Source organism: Salvia hispanica, chromosome 3, assembly GCF_023119035.1.
Source record: "Salvia hispanica cultivar TCC Black 2014 chromosome 3, UniMelb_Shisp_WGS_1.0, whole genome shotgun sequence".
Lineage (NCBI taxonomy): Eukaryota > Viridiplantae > Streptophyta > Magnoliopsida > Lamiales > Lamiaceae > Salvia > Salvia hispanica.
Genome location: NC_062967.1, coordinates 29,562,850 through 29,578,512, shown reverse-complemented (window position 1 = coordinate 29,578,512; position 15,663 = coordinate 29,562,850). Strand labels below are relative to the sequence as shown.

Sequence of the window (15,663 nt, the reverse complement as noted above, 5' to 3'; positions counted from 1 at the left end):
AACTCGAATCAACAACTTCCGATGAGGAAACACTTAGAAATTGAAAGCAATAACTAAATCTAACTTCCCTAGGCAGAATGAAGCAAACTCAAACCAAAGTGACATGCGAAATAAGAACTTCATAACGTAAAAGCTAGAATTTAACAAAGTACTTCAAAAGAGCACCAACGATGAGTGTTTGCAGAATAACTAGCGATGAAAACAAGTAAACTTTAACTAAGAAAGCGATTAAGATTGTTTGTGCCACTCCGGGCGATGATACTACTATACTACTGCGATAACTGGCTGGAAAGGCGAACTGATGACTTCTCCGGCAGACTCTTGGACGTCAAGTAACCATGGCTGTGGCGAGGAACGAGAGGTAAGATAATGCTGAAGGATGGATCTTCTAGAGAGAATTCTACTAAGTGTGATTGTCAAAACTCCGAACCGAACTCCTTCTCTCTCTCCAAATGGCTCCTTTTATAGGGAGGCTTGCCCTTGCTTTTAGGGTAGACTTCTCCCGCATTTTGACCTTTTCGCCCTTGTAAAATAATCATCCCAGCTATCCTCCTTCTCCATCTCGAGCCTTTTCTCTGGCGTGCATTCTGGTCAGTATTGCACCCTTCTAGTGCCCTTTTCACTTGCGTCACACGAATCGCCACCTACTGACTTGGATCCTTCAATCCCGCACACTTAAGCAACTGTTTTGCAGATAATACATGTATTTCACGACATACCGACCAGTAACCAAGGCTTAGAATACGACTTATCACCCGTCTTTGTGAAGATGATCAGATGCGCAAATGAGGACTGGAAGACCTACTTTGCGGAACGGCAGGAGTCGGCGCGCAAGGAAGTGGAGCGCGCATTTGGTGTGCTCCAGTACCGATGGGCGGCAATTAGGGGTCCATCGCGTTTGTGGCATGTCGACTGCATTGCTTCTATAATGTACGCCTGTATTATCATGCACAACATGATAGTCGAAGATGAAGGTGTACAACTGACTAATTGGGCCAATGACGATGAAGTCGGTCCAAGCCACGGCGTTGCCAACCCCAACGTACGAAGGGGGTACCTCACGATGAAGCCGGCCGCCTCCAGGCACATGCCGACATGCGCCAAGTGGATGCGGATATACAACTCCAAAAGGATTTAATTGAAGAGTTGTGGGGCGGAGGATTGCACGGCAATAGTTTTTTTAGTTTTATGTATTTTTTTATTATGGTATTTTTTTTAATTAATGTGATTTTTTTATTTTAATGAAATTAATGAATTTTCCCGTATGTGTCGTATGTTTAATTCCGCATTTTGTGTTTATTTCCATAAATTTAGTTGTTTTTTTAATAGTGTTGATGATGTGGTTAGCCTGTAGCTAGCCTATTACTTGTCCAGTTACTTGTTCTGCTGATATGGCAGGAGGAATTTTAGTGGTGGATGATGTAGCAGGAAGAAAAATAGGCTAGTTTATGACTAACCTATTTACCATTGTGGATGCTCTAAGTTTCCTAAAGTGAGGAGGAAAATTAAAAAGTTATGCAATAAGTATAGTGAATAATGCACTACTTTATTTATTTTCACAATTATTACTATTACTTTTTTGTTAGATAAAAAAATTAAACCAACATAGTAACAAAATTAAGAATTACTAGTAGGTAATTTTCACGTGTCATAATATTCACGAGACCCAAAATACTCAATTCACGAGATATCCACTCGCACACACCAAATGGGAGCCGAAGATCCTTCCCGAATACCCCGTCTCGGTGACACGTGTTGTCCTTGACTTGGTAGACCGTTCTCTCCCTACACGCAACCATAGTACTCCCTCCATTTCACCTATCCATAAAGGAAAGAATTTTTTTTTTTTAAAGCAAATGAGATTTTATAACTCTATTTAGTGAAGAGACAGTGAACCAAAATCCATAACGCCGAAAGCATGTGAATTGGGACACGTATAAAAAGCTTTTCATTTTTATAAGTAATTCATAAACCGCACCCACTTTTCCAAATTAGAAGAATAAATTATGCACCTAAACAATTAATTGGAAAAGTAAAGAGCACAGCAGTAAGTTGAATACAGAAATTACCAATAATTAGAAGTAATATTATAGCATAAGGTTTTGATTAATTGTTGAATGCTTCGAAAATGAGATCGAGTGACAGTACTGAGTGAAGGAGAGCAGATTAAAGAGCGGCTCAGATGAGCGTAGACGGCATCTAATTTAAGCAGCCACGCCACCGCACTTGTTAGCAGGAGAGCAGATTAGCCAAACGCTGCCGTATGGGTCCTTCACCTTGCCCGCGCGTCCACCGCAGCACGCGCCTTCACCTTCCACCACTTGGTCGTCGGAAACGGCGCCGGCGCCCACCGCCTTTGCTACGGCAGCTTCCACTGCTTCGGTCTCCAGGCAGAAAACGCCGCTCACACCAGATTTCACGCTGACCAAATTTAAATATTTTATTTATATAAAGGCTAAAATAGGCATGAGAAAATAAAAAAAAATGTTAAATATGCAAAAGTATCAAATAAATTTGTGAATCCGGCGGTCAAAAAGCAGATATTATGAAACCGATAAAAGATGCAAGTACGTAGTAGAAAACAAATACAGTATCATACGCTGAAAAATAAGGCAACTATTCGAGTGAGAAATCACGAAAATCTATCACATAATCAACGAGTATAGGGAGAAAACGAAGAACGAAACAGAGTAACATTCATCACACCAACAGATCTACGCAAAAACAACTGATCAAAACGATAAAATACGCACGGAGAGTCGTCGGAGAGGTCAGAAACAACGAAAATGGAGGATCCAATCTTGAGCTCAGCAGAGCGAATGAGAGGCAGCTCCTGCTCCGCCTTCCTCTTCGGATCATTCACTCGGTTCAACTCCTCAGCTCCGAACGCCGCCTTGTAGAACTGCACGGCTTCGTTCGCCTTCGGAGCCTCCACCACCAGCCACGACTTCACCGCCGTGAACACTTCTCCGGAAACTACATGTGCCTCCTGCGCCATTCTCAAAGTGTTAAAACCCTAAGAGAGAGAAAATGTGAATTTTTCAGAATGCAGAGAGAGAGAAACAGAGTCTGAATATACTGAAGTTGGATAAAGGATGTTGTGTGGGGTAAAAAGCCGGTATTAAATAATTGTATATTTCAGAATTGGCCCCCAAATTTTGTTTTATTTGCAAAATCATCCAGTGTGCCACTTCTTTATCGTAGATTTTACATTATTTAAAAATTATTTCTATATTTTTATTTTAGAGAATGAAATTTCTATCATTCGACGCACTCTTTATTCTGCAGTGACAGAATACTTTTGATGGCTTTTTAGAGATTTAGAAATTTAAAAAAAAAGAAAAAAAGGACTAAATACAAATATTACAAACTGAATTATTTTTATTGGATGAAAAAAAGTACTACTTCTACTCCATGAAGAATAAGCCCACGGAGGACTATTTATTTTGTTTACAGCTGAAGTGAATTTAAATTGTTGTATGTAGCCCAATAATATAATATACACAAATGAGATTTTATTTATATTTGTAGAGTTAGAGAACTTAATGTAGACTCTTTTTTTTCTTTCTTATCTATCACGTCTCTATTTCTAGATAACTGTAGCATTAAATTTAAATAAAATTGAAAATCCTTTATAAATATCTGATATATTTCCATTGGTTTTTTCAAATTTCATTGTCTACAAGTCAATTTCGTTGCCTAAATCGAACAAAGATCACTTTAAATTTGTGGTTTTTCTATAAATCTTTCCTCAAAAAAATCTTATCACTTGATGATTTTTCATATCCTCGCGACAATCATGTAACCCTACCATGCCCAAAACACATGGCATCACTTGAGAAAGTCGAAACTTATACTCCATCAATTTCTATATAAAATTAGATCACTACAGTCTATACATAAAGAATATCAAGTGTGGATAAAGCAAGAAAAAACAAACCAAAACCTCTATTTAAATTAACTATACTCTCTGCAGCTATACTTGTTACCCCATAGTTGAACTATACTATCCCTGTGGCGTGGCGGGTTGGGACTACGCAAAATTAAAATGAGCAGTTACCTCAGGCACTGGCGGGCGAACCAGTCCGTGGGACCAGGCACGCCAGCAAGTCTCTGATTCTGTACCCGTTGCCCCAGAAGGAGGCGAGGCAGAGGCCCATGATGGCCATGGCAACTACAGAGCAAGCTGGGGGCACGGCTTGGGTGCTTCCGAGAAACTGAGTTGCAAGAAGGCCTGCTAGGGTTGAGCTCTGCATTCCTGTGCACAGTGATATTGTTCTGCAAACTTCTTCTTCTAACCTGACGAGGAACAATTTATGGAGTATATCAGCTTCGGCCATATATGAACGTTGCAGAGCTCAAAATCAAAATTTGGTGTTCAGCATATATATGATTATGTGTTACTCTTTCTACATTTAGTCCTGGTGGTAAGCTAATGGATTGGATGGAGCAATCAATGTTCGAGCATATGCACATTGCAGAGCGAGAAATCAAGATTTATAGTTTACACGTTACCCATTCTACTTCACCTAGTCCTAGTGCTAAGCTATACAATGAATTCTGTCCAAGAAACACCAGAATTTTGTTGAACATCTCAGCTTCAAAGACTTCTTCGAGTTATTTTTGCTGTTTAGGGTGAATTTCATGACAAAAGGATTGTTTTACTTAATTGTGTGATATAAATTTGGTGGTGGAAACTAAATGAGCTGAAAGAGGTGAAGACAGGGTTGGATATCGTGGTGTAGTCTAACGTGATGAGCTAAATCTTGAACTCAAAGCAAGAGGAAATGAAGAACATCTAAAGAGGTTAGAAAATTTGTGACCAAATTAAGCATATATCTGATCAAAATCTAAATTATAGTGTCATCTGCCTCGTGTCAAGTAAAGACATTGCCATATGGGTAAAGTTTTCCGGGTTACTTGCCTGAGAGGTTGAATCTTGGCGGCCCAATATCCCAAGGTAAACGAAACTGCATGAAACGCCAGCACTGGACCAACCAATCTCAGCCCCTCAGCCGAAAGGATTTGGCTCCTATTTATGGCAAGTGGACTTCCAATGCACAATGAAGTGCAGACCATCGCGACAAATGGCATCACAGGTTGCAGAACGGATACAACAGGTTTGGCATAAGTGTTCAGCACCAAGCCAAGAGCGATAGGAGCAAGAACCACCTGAAAGAAAAGGGCAAAAAGTCACAAGATTAATAACTCAAGACAACATAACAGTTTAGTAATCAAAATCACCGGCCAACTGTTCTAATTGCTAAGCACCTGCAAAATCGACTTTGACATTGCTACAGCATCGACTGGGACAACAGAGCCAATAAGAAGGCCAGTTAAAAGAGGAGTGACGAGAACAGAGGCAATGGTTGAGGAGCTGGTCAAGAGGATGCTCAAGGCCACGTCTCCCTTGCTCAAGAAGCTAGCGTAGCTAGACAGCTGTGCCCCTGAAACACACGCCATCAAAACGAAACCAGCGTAGAACATCGGGGACATCCCAAAGGCACGTGCGATGAACACACCAAGGGCAGGCTTCAAAACATATTGAGCTATAAATCCAACGGATAGTGGTAAAGGTCTGCACACAAGACAAACACATAGGTGTTTTCACATGCTAATTCATATCCAATGCAGCCAAATTTGAGAAGGTGTAGTAAAGTAAACCTCTTGAAAGCTAGGGCAAAATCATCAATGGAGAGTCGAATCCCAATAGACAACATGATTCCTCCGAGTGCAGGAGCGTACAGTTCTCGCGACACCCTGCACGTTCCTCTATCGTTTACAAGAAAACAGAGAGATATACACAACTTTAAGAAAGCATTAAATTTATGTAATGTTCAATAACAAGAATCCAAGTTTCCCAAAACAAGAAACAGGAAACAGTTCACAGTTTATGAATTGAAGCTGTGTGATATAGAAATATGTAGTATATGTGTGTGTTGAGTGTGTGAGCAAACCCTACTAAACAAAAATAACAGTAAATTAATTCTTTAGAATCACTGTCAGAGTAGTTATGAACAGGAATAGAGTAAACTTGTCAGCAAGATAAAGAATTACACTCAATCTAGAATATTTTAACTGATTTAACTATCAAAGATGAACAACAATAACAAAAAAAACAAAAAAGTAAAAAAAAAAAAAACTCTTCATGCTTCAAAACCGAAGACCAATCATTAACTAATCTAAAGAAATCAACCAAAAAGTTGGAATTCGAACTGAGCTCAGAAAAGACCGCCTGAACAAATTCACAAACACATGATCAACAACATTCAACACCATCCTAACAAAATTAAATCCCTAAAAAAATAAAAGATCCCCACCAAGTGAACGTCGATGGCTTCCAAAGAGCGGAGACGGCGGTGAGAGCCACGACGACCGGAAGCAGCGCCGACAAAGCCTGAGAGCCATCGGATTTATCCTCCGCCGTAATCGTGTTCTCGGCGCCGAATGAAAGCAGCGTGAAATTTCCCTCACGTTTGTGCAGGCCAACCCTCCCTATGAAGGGAGACGAAGTTGAGCAACCGACGGCGATCAAAGAGCCCCGTTTGACATCTCGGTAGTTTCGCGAAATCGCGTTTGGAATCGGAGAAAAGGAATTGGGTTTTACGGGAATTGAGCTCTTGGAGGCGGAAATATGGCGGAGAAGCAGAGTTTTGGGGGCGGTTTGAAGCGAGAGGCTTGGAATTTGTGACATTGCTTGGCTCGCCGGAGATAACTTGGCGTTTTCCGGCGAGTTTTGGACGGCGGCGGAGGAGGTGATAAGGTGATAAAATAAAGTGTATTCGAAAATAACATAAACAATATATTTATTCACGTTTTGCTGTCATGTTTTAATTTGGAAGCTGATTGGTTGTAGTCTCAAATTCCAAAATATATATATATATATATATATAGGGGGTGTACTAGTATAACAACTAATTTTAAAGTTACAACGTACATCCAACCACGTGCTTTGTCACATGGCACGAAAAATGCAATATTGTATACAGAAAAATGCAATACGCATTTGTAGAAGCTATAAATGAATTTCGGCGGATTGCATTTTTGTTATATGCATATTGCATTTTTTATCATTGAGTTTTGCATTTTTGATATTGACTGTTTAATTTGCATTTTATATATAGACGAATTGCATTTTTATATGTGAAAATGCAAAACTTAACAATAAAAAATGTAATTTATGTGAAAATGCAAAACTCAACACTATAAAATGCAATTTACATACAACTAAAATGCAATCTGCGAAAATGCATATACAACTAGATTGCATTTTTGTGTTTAAAATATTGCATGTTTTGTGCCACATGGCAGCACCAGATTGGATGTACGTTGTGACTCTAAATAAGGGGGCACCCTAGTGCTTCCCTATATATATATATATATATATTCTGAATATATAGGAGCACCAATTATCATAGTTGATTTATTGCTCAATTCTCGAAACTTCTTTACTCTTTAGTGTGTTTTCATATTACTAATAGAAGTAGGCTTTAATTTAGTAGTTTTAACATTTTATTGGTTAAAATATCTTAGGTTGATACGTATTCACCATGGGCATGCATATCAATACATAACTTTTGTGTTGATATTAATTAAGTTGAGAAAATATATTTATATTTATGCATAAAAATACAGTTCCTAGGGGGACAAGTCTCAACGCTAATACTCTACATAATTTTATTTGTATACTATTTGATCTATCATTAAAATGTTCACAATTGTTCACACTAAAAAATACTAGTAGCATTTATTTTTCTCCTCCGTCCATAATAAAGGATCGAGTATTTTCAACGGAATATGTCATTAAAATGAGAAAATGAGGAAAATATCTAAATCATAATATAAACACTGATTAATGTGTATTTTTTTTTATAAAACATTATGATATTTTGCGGGATTATTTTCATATTTTGTCTTTATTAAAGCTAGATAGAAACACATCTCTTTCATGCGGCACAAACTTGAAAACTAGACAACCACACAATTAATTATCGAAGGAAAAAAAATAGAAATAGATAAAATTGTATTCTTTCCGAACAGTGACAAAAGTGAAGACTTAAATTGAAGGCATTGAGAATAATCATAAATTAGGACATTAAAACAATGAAATTGTGAATGGATTCGAATTAAATTGTACAGTAGTAATTGTTATTTGATTTTTAAAATAGCTCGTAGCTTATACACATACTATTGTGTTTTCATCTTGATACATGAAATAATATGAAAAAGGGTTGGCCATATTAACAAAAATAAATCAAATTTACAAAAGAATAATACTCCTATTAAAGAAATTTATAAATTTCATGAATAATCACAGCTGAATTTTTTGTACACTTTACCCATTAAACTTGAAGGATATAAAAAATCAAACTGTGAATATATTATAATCTCAATAACAATTTATTAGGGATGAAAATAATAATACAATACAATATTAAACAAAAAAAACATAACAAGCTATGGTCATGAAAATAATGAGTAAATATCAAACCTTTTTCGTAGAAGACATGCTCAAAAGCCAAAGCTGTTTAGCAAAGACATGCCGAAGAAGTCCACACGATCAGACAAGATGATTCCCTAACCACAAGCACCTACCTCCTCGTCTTCGCCACCAATGCTGATCGTGTAACCCGGGGGATCCAAGGCGACTATACACATCTGTCTGCAAGATCTAGCACACAGCATTCTCAGACACAACAATCATCATTTATTCAATCACAATCCATATACTCAACTAATAAAACACAAGCAATCCAGATATGTAATAACTATTCAATACGCAAGATCCCATTTTCCTACAAAAAGGGAATTCAGATCAAATGTAGTACTACCAAAAGATTCTACCATGTTGTCATAAAGCTCCAGTCTCTGAAACATGACTACTCCGAGTTCCTCCAAACTCCATACCTCTTCTTTCTAACAACCCGAGTATAATCAATGGGGTGATGAACACAACATCCAAGCTGTATTTGCTGCAGATGAAATTGTGAATTACCACAATCTCACATCGACAAACTTTTCTAATGCATCTTCAACTTTCTGCATCATGTCAGCTTGTGAACGAAATCACGAACGTAGGATATGGAAAGACTTTCGATAAAGAAGAGATGAACTCCAAGAATGATGAGGGACGTTAAGAAGTAGGTTTTTTAATTGATGATCCTTTATGAAAGATACAACCTTATTTATAACTACCATAGATACTAACTAATTTAGCTTACAATGATTTGGGAAGGTTTCTCATATCCAAAGAAATAAATCGAAAGGCAAAAGGAAATAAATATAAGAAGATTTCCAGCTTGTGTTCTTCTTTCCATGTTGGGGACTTCGCCTCATCCTTCATTCCCATTCATAACATTTTGATACACTGTCAAGATCAGATCATCATAGTTAAGTGCTTTATATCAGCTAAATCACCATATACATCTTCTTTCATGTGCTCAACAACGTCATTATCTGCTTCCAGAAGTTCATCTTCATTATCAAGATCAACCAGAAACGAGTCATCCATTTCTCGCTCATGCCCTAAATTACTTGATTCAAGCGGATTACTGCTCGAGAAAAGGAGTGGAATTCCTGCAAATAATCTGCTACTAAAGAGGAGCAGAGCAGTGATTGTTGACATCTACATTGCCCTAAATGTAGGGACACCTTAACATAGCATGCATATTCTAGTGCTAGAAGGTTTTTTCAAGAAAGACGTCATATTGAGCACCCCTCTCCCATTGGCCTATACTCTCTCTCTCCCTCCTAAACTTGAAGTGTTTTGCATCTAAAAGGTCCTATATTTGTCTCCAACCAATAACTTCTTCATGAAGAAAAAACTGCATCATTTGGCTGTATTCAAAATTTAAAAAAAAGGTTTGTAAGAATAAGCAGACTCCAACATCCAATACTTCAAAATCATCAAGGCAAAAGGGGCCATTTTTCATTCATTATTTGCAAGCCAAGTAGTACTACATAAATGTACAACAACAAAAAGAAAGGAAATCAACATAACAATCTCCTAACTCATAGTATAACTAACTCAGGCAAGAATCAAGATCAGTCACCTGAATCCTAACCACGAGCCACTCGCCTCCTCATCTCCGCATCTTCGCCACCAATGGAAGCAATGCTGATCGTGCAACCGGGGGAGGATCCAAGGCAACAACTTCTCTCGACTCTCTGTACATCTGTGAACGTAGGTATTCAACGTGATTGAGCTATATGCACATCACTGTGCTCGTGTGAAAGATCTACCACGTCATCCTAGGAGCATTCCAGTGATCAAGCTCGTATACTTGCAGCTTCCCAAATGGGATCTGCATACATGAATGATCAATCAGATCCACTAACCAACAACATGTTGAAGCAATTCAGATATAACAGAGTCAAACGCAGCCATTGTCAAAAACAATTCCATCATATCTCAACTAATAAAACAGAACATACACAACTTGTTCAAATTCAGGAAAAAGAAATATAAGTGCAAGATATAGAAAACCTTCCTAAAGTGTCCAAATGCAGCCCAAGAAGTAGTCAGTAAGCAAAAAGATCCCATTTTGACAACATAAATTTGACTTTCCCTCTAAAATACTCAACCAGCTTCGTGAGTAGCTCTGTTCATCCACACCACACCCCAATATAACTCAATCAATAACTACTGACCTCCCTCAGAAACGGCTAAACAATCCCTAGGAGTGTCGAAGGACGAGAGAGAGAACTGCTTGGACACGACACCGACGTCGAAGTAGATCAAACCGGAGCTGGGAACGTCGACGCGGATTCCGATGACGGGGAACCAAAGGAACAAATCCTGCGCCGAGATCCCCGACACCTGGTCGATACGGCCGTAGCCGAGCGCGCCTGAGATGATGATGTCGTAGTGGAGCTCGTTCTCGAACTTGGCGTTGCAGGCGTGGTCCAGATGGGCCTCGAACTTTCCGGAAGCTTCGAGGCTGAAATTAGTGATCCCTTTGGGGAGAAGACCCATGGGGAGGCCGTGGAGCTGCAGAGCTTCGTAGATTGAGGCTTCTCCCCAGCTCACTGGGAGTATTGATGATAAGATGAGTAGAGAGAGAAAATGGCGAGGGGAGACCATTTTTTTTTCTTTTTTCTTCTCTTTTTTTTTTTTTAGTGTGAGAGGAAGAAGAGGTGATTGTGCTAAACTAAAATAGGGATTTTGGGAATTTGTTGGACAAGTGTTGGGCTTTGAATGGATAGGGGTGTAATAAGACGTGGGTCCACTTGGGGGCGGGGTAGTTGATAACTGATAAGTATTTAAATTCGAGATAAACCGATAAGTACGGAAAATTGTTATATATTCCAACGACATAGCTGAATTTCACCTTTCAATTAAATTACGTGCTAATTAACCTACAATTTTCCCTTGAATATTTTGCATTTAAGGTAAATGATAGAGTTAAATCATTTTTGTTCTCCCAAATATTCCAACTCCAGTTACATGTCCCATTTCAATTATCAACATTACACTGTTAAAGTCCTTTTCAAGAATGGTTTTAAAATTTATGTTTCCCTAAATTATTAGTAGTAAACAAAAAAAAGTTCTCATTTCGACGAACACCATTGTCAAATTGAAAGGAATCACTTCATATATTATATAGAGTATTATATTTTCTATTACACCACTAAAAAGCTAACAAATAGATCTCACTTTATGGACAGAAAACTTATTTCTAATATAATTTCTTTTCTGCACCTACACACTAATTCTCAACATATTTTAATCACAAATCATCTTTCTTTTCAAAAATTATCTCCTCATAAATTTCCTTTGATGCTATATGAAATTGTATTGTATCTTAAAAACATCACAAAGATCCCTTTTTCATGCGGTAGTATTACATTTTCTTTTGCAACTAAGTGTTATAAGTATACTACTCCATCTTTTATGATAGTATTATCAATTATGCCAACGGTGAACGGGCTAAGTCCCAACTAGCTAAGTTCTAAATCTTTTTTTAGCTCTTAGTTGCTCTATTTATGTTATGAAAAAGAAGTTACAACTTTATTTAATGATTTTATACACCAAAATGCCTAAGAGTTGCAACTTGAGGCATTGAAAAAACCAAAACAAAAGTAAAAGAAAAACAAGCATGCAAAGAAATGCCTTCATTGTAACTTCCCACTTTTTAACCACTTTTGATCCACAAACACTTTACTTGTAAGCTAAAAAACTAGTAGCTTTCATTGCATAAATTAAAGAGATAATAATGTTGATCAGAAAAATTATCTCCTGCTATACCCACATTTTGCAAGATGAGAGTTTTTAACTCTTTGATTCTAATAATTTTGACACAAATAGCATTGAGCTGCAATCCAGCTTTATCTGCGCCTGATGGCAGTCTTGTTGCAAAGCTCCCTGGTTTCAATGGCAGTTTCCCTTCCAAACACTATTCTGGGTATGTTAAAGATTCAATTTTTTCCCCTTCTTTTAGATTGGATTCAATTTCTTGTTGTCTTTTTTATTTAACTCCATCTTTCTTCTCCACACACATAGGTATGTCACCATCAATGAGAAGAAATTGTATTACTATTTTGTGGCGTCTGAGAGGAATCCATCTAAGGATCCTGTTGTCCTCTGGCTCAATGGCGGTCCGGGTTGCTCAAGCTTTGATGGCTTCATCTACGAGCATGGTAATCACACCCTCCTCTTTCTCTCTCTCCCTCTGCATATACATGTGTGTGTGTTCTTTTGTTTATCTTGATGTGGACTTGTTTTTGGCAAGATTAGGTGAAGTAACAAAGGTGTGAGACTTAGTGCATCGAAATTGTCTTTTATCTAAAGGATTCTGAGTTTGAATCTTTTGTTGAAGCTTTTATTCTTGGTAAAGATTCTGTTTGTGTTGCAAATGTGTTAGGTTGTAAGTTAGAATTCATGTATGGTCTTTTTCAATGTTGAAGTTTGCTTAGGTTGTTTTCTTGAATATTTCACTCCTTGAAAGCTAGTTAACCGTGCAGTTGTTTTGTTTGCTTCTTGAGACGTTCCTTCCAGCTACGCCATAATTGGATCGTGTTTGATTTCGATTGCAGGCCCCTTCAATTTTGCCAAGGAGCCACATGGTGGCTTTCCCACCCTGCATCTCAACCCATACAGTTGGTCCAAGGTTGTGATTCTTGATATGAATTGCTAAAATTCTCGTTACTTCTTGCGCAATGAGCTCTCACTATATCATCAATTTGTCGTTCTAGGTCTCTAGTGTGATATATCTAGACTCCCCGACTGGCGTTGGATTCTCTTACTCAACAAACACAACTGATTACATCACCGGAGACCTAAAGACCGCGTCTGACTCTCATACATTTCTCCTCAAGGCACTGAAAAATACAACTCTTCATTATATGTCTTTTCTGCATATTTGCCTCGACTAACTTGGTTTGTCGTCTGGCTTAGTGGTTTGAGCTCTACTCGGAATACCAAAACAACCCGTTCTACATAGCGGGAGAATCATATGCAGGAATATACGTCCCAACTTTGGCTTATGAAGTAGCTAATGGTAAGATTATCTTACCAATGTGAAGTGCTTCTGATAGTCGAGGATGCACGAATTGATTATGTTTTTCGCGAGTTTGTAGGAATAGATGCCGGTGTGAAACCTGTCCTCAACCTCAAGGTATTATATATATTACTCCTCGTCTTTGTAAGCAAGAAAGACGAAGAATAATACTACAAATTTTTTTATATTACAGGGGTACTTGGTGGGAAATGGAGTTGCTGACAGTGTGTTTGATGGCAATGCTCTCGTACCATTCGCTCATGGAATGGGCCTTATCTCAGATGAGCTCTTTGAGGTCCGTTTCTCCTGCACGTCCTCTATTGTACTATAAATGTACTATTTCAGTTGAACAAGACGAGACTCAGATTTGAAGGACTATGTGTATATATAGATATGTGTGTGTTTTGCTACAATGGTTTCATTATGCAGGCAGTCAACTCAGAATGCAACGGTGTTTACTACAATCCGACGAACCAGAACTGTGAGATCAAACTTGTCAAAGTTCATGAAGTAAGTTGTTTTCAATCTGTCAAATGTTGGGAGGTATATGTATTCTTTTTCATGTTGTATTCGCCATCTTCACGCCGTTCCAGGCTATCGGCGATCTAAACATATATGACATACTTGAGCCGTGCTATCACGCCCCAGCAAGTTTCATTCAGCTCAAGAACACGAATGTGCCTCTGAGCTTCATGAGATTAGGTGAGACAGAAAGGCCTCTACCCGTTAGAAAAAGGATTTTCGGGCGTGCATGGCCTTATCGAGCTCCAGTTAGAGACGGACATGTCCCTACATGGCCTCAACTTCTAAATGGTGAAAATGTCCCTTGCACGGTAAGAATTAAACAACAATTTGTCCCAAAAGAATTTGTTGACAACTTTGATTTCCTTCGTCAACGTGTAGGATGAGGAGGTCGCGGACATATGGCTGAACAACGAGGCAGTTAGGAAGGCGCTTCATGCTGACAGCGTAAGGTTACATTTTTCTCGTTGTTGGATCTCAAAGTACGTAACAAACTAAAGATCATGCCGGCTCCACCAGGCAGACCTAGCCGGAAGGTGGGATCTTTGCACGGACCGGATTGAATTCAACCATGATGCTGGGAGCATGATCAAGTATCACAAGAACCTCACATCACGCGGGTATCGGGCCCTCATATACAGGTTTGAGTTACACTACACAGTTTTGAAACACTATGTTTAGATAAAAAAATATGAACTTGTTTGCTATCTTATCCTTGAAACTCTCGATTTTATGTTTCATCAGTCTATCATATCATGAAATGTAAACATTGCCTTATGTTTAGCTCTAAGTGTTGAAACATTTTTTTCGAGGCTATACATGATCGTTTTGCTTGGTCGCAGTGGAGATCATGATATGTGTGTCCCGTTTACCGGAACTGAAGCTTGGACAAGATCGATCGGATACAAGACTATTGATGAGTGGAGGCCTTGGTATGTGAAAGACCAAGTTAGTGGGTATGTAACAAAACTTGCCATGCTAATTTTTTGTGGAGTTTTATCGATTTTATTGTATTTCATGGTGGTTCGGCCTGACATTTGACGACATGTCTTGAAAATCCGTCCGAGATCCAAGATGCCATATTTGTTTTCTGACGATGTTATGTTGTGCTTGAATTCGGATAAGGGCATCCATATACCGACAATTTCACACAGACTCTCCCTTCCTTTTAAATGTGACTTGTGTTTTTTCATTTGGTGAAAACGTAGGTTCACTCAGGGCTATGACTACAATCTCACTTTCCTCACCATAAAGGTATGCAAACACATGATATTTGTTGATTGTGTACATATCGTTATCAGCATCGTTCCTCAATGGACCGACTATACTGACCCTGGATCTTGACTGCGCAGGGGGCCGGGCACACTGTGCCGGAATACAAGCCACTCGAGTCGTTGGAGTTCTATTCGCGCTTCCTGGCTGGCGCGAATATATGAAAGTCAATGACGTTGCCCTGTCTTCGTCTTCGTATGAGACGGAGATATTATATTAGTTAACCTATTTACATTCCATTCTCAAAATGTTAGTTCTCCATCTACTCAAAATAAGATGATTGTGATACTTTGTGACTTCGAATTTACAATAAATAAATAAATAAATGTTAGTTATCCATCTACTCAATTCCGTATAATGTTATCAGCCT

General features: G+C 38.4%; 4 protein-coding genes across 13 annotated transcripts; 1 reads left to right on the top strand and 3 right to left on the bottom strand.

The window, feature by feature from the left end:
• Positions 1-1,525: 1,525 nt before the first annotated feature.
• On the bottom strand, positions 1,526-3,106 carry LOC125210581 (uncharacterized protein At5g48480-like). 3 transcript variants are annotated; one of them, XR_007174375.1, is made up of 3 exons: positions 2,754-3,106; positions 2,149-2,421; positions 1,526-1,818 (listed from the first exon to the last, which is right to left on the bottom strand). XR_007174375.1 is itself a non-coding variant. In XM_048110119.1 (2 exons), the coding sequence occupies exons 1-2, from the start codon at positions 2,996-2,998 to the stop codon at positions 2,205-2,207; spliced, it is 462 nt and encodes a 153-aa protein (XP_047966076.1). In that variant the 5' UTR covers positions 2,999-3,106; the 3' UTR covers positions 2,066-2,204. The 3 variants fall into 3 exon arrangements, 1 of the variants encoding a protein (XP_047966076.1); XR_007174374.1 differs by having other exon boundaries at positions 1,610-1,818; positions 2,070-2,421; XM_048110119.1 differs by lacking the exon at positions 1,526-1,818 and having other exon boundaries at positions 2,066-2,421.
• A 729-nt stretch (positions 3,107-3,835) lies between these two features.
• Positions 3,836-6,799, bottom strand: LOC125215834 (probable sodium/metabolite cotransporter BASS3, chloroplastic). Its single transcript, XM_048117403.1, has 5 exons — positions 6,321-6,799; positions 5,665-5,760; positions 5,272-5,578; positions 4,925-5,172; positions 3,836-4,299 (listed from the first exon to the last, which is right to left on the bottom strand). The coding sequence occupies exons 1-5, from the start codon at positions 6,692-6,694 to the stop codon at positions 4,062-4,064; spliced, it is 1,263 nt and encodes a 420-aa protein (XP_047973360.1). The 5' UTR covers positions 6,695-6,799; the 3' UTR covers positions 3,836-4,061.
• Positions 6,800-8,386: 1,587 nt separating this feature from the next.
• LOC125214274 lies at positions 8,387-11,132 on the bottom strand. Of its 8 annotated transcripts, none has more exons than XR_007175086.1 (4): positions 10,651-11,132; positions 10,053-10,304; positions 8,845-8,972; positions 8,387-8,671 (listed from the first exon to the last, which is right to left on the bottom strand). XR_007175086.1 is itself a non-coding variant. In XM_048115217.1 (2 exons), the coding sequence occupies exons 1-2, from the start codon at positions 11,081-11,083 to the stop codon at positions 10,270-10,272; spliced, it is 468 nt and encodes a 155-aa protein (XP_047971174.1). In that variant the 5' UTR covers positions 11,084-11,132; the 3' UTR covers positions 9,904-10,269. The 8 variants fall into 8 exon arrangements, 1 of the variants encoding a protein (XP_047971174.1); XR_007175091.1 differs by having other exon boundaries at positions 8,387-8,662; XR_007175088.1 differs by lacking the exon at positions 8,845-8,972.
• A 1,120-nt stretch (positions 11,133-12,252) lies between these two features.
• On the top strand, positions 12,253-15,636 carry LOC125214273 (serine carboxypeptidase-like 20). The gene is made up of 14 exons (XM_048115216.1): positions 12,253-12,404; positions 12,503-12,639; positions 13,036-13,109; positions 13,195-13,317; positions 13,397-13,499; positions 13,579-13,616; positions 13,693-13,794; positions 13,929-14,009; positions 14,093-14,332; positions 14,403-14,468; positions 14,541-14,662; positions 14,864-14,977; positions 15,230-15,275; positions 15,374-15,636. The coding sequence occupies exons 1-14, from the start codon at positions 12,262-12,264 to the stop codon at positions 15,455-15,457; spliced, it is 1,473 nt and encodes a 490-aa protein (XP_047971173.1). The 5' UTR covers positions 12,253-12,261; the 3' UTR covers positions 15,458-15,636.
• Positions 15,637-15,663: the final 27 nt, after the last annotated feature.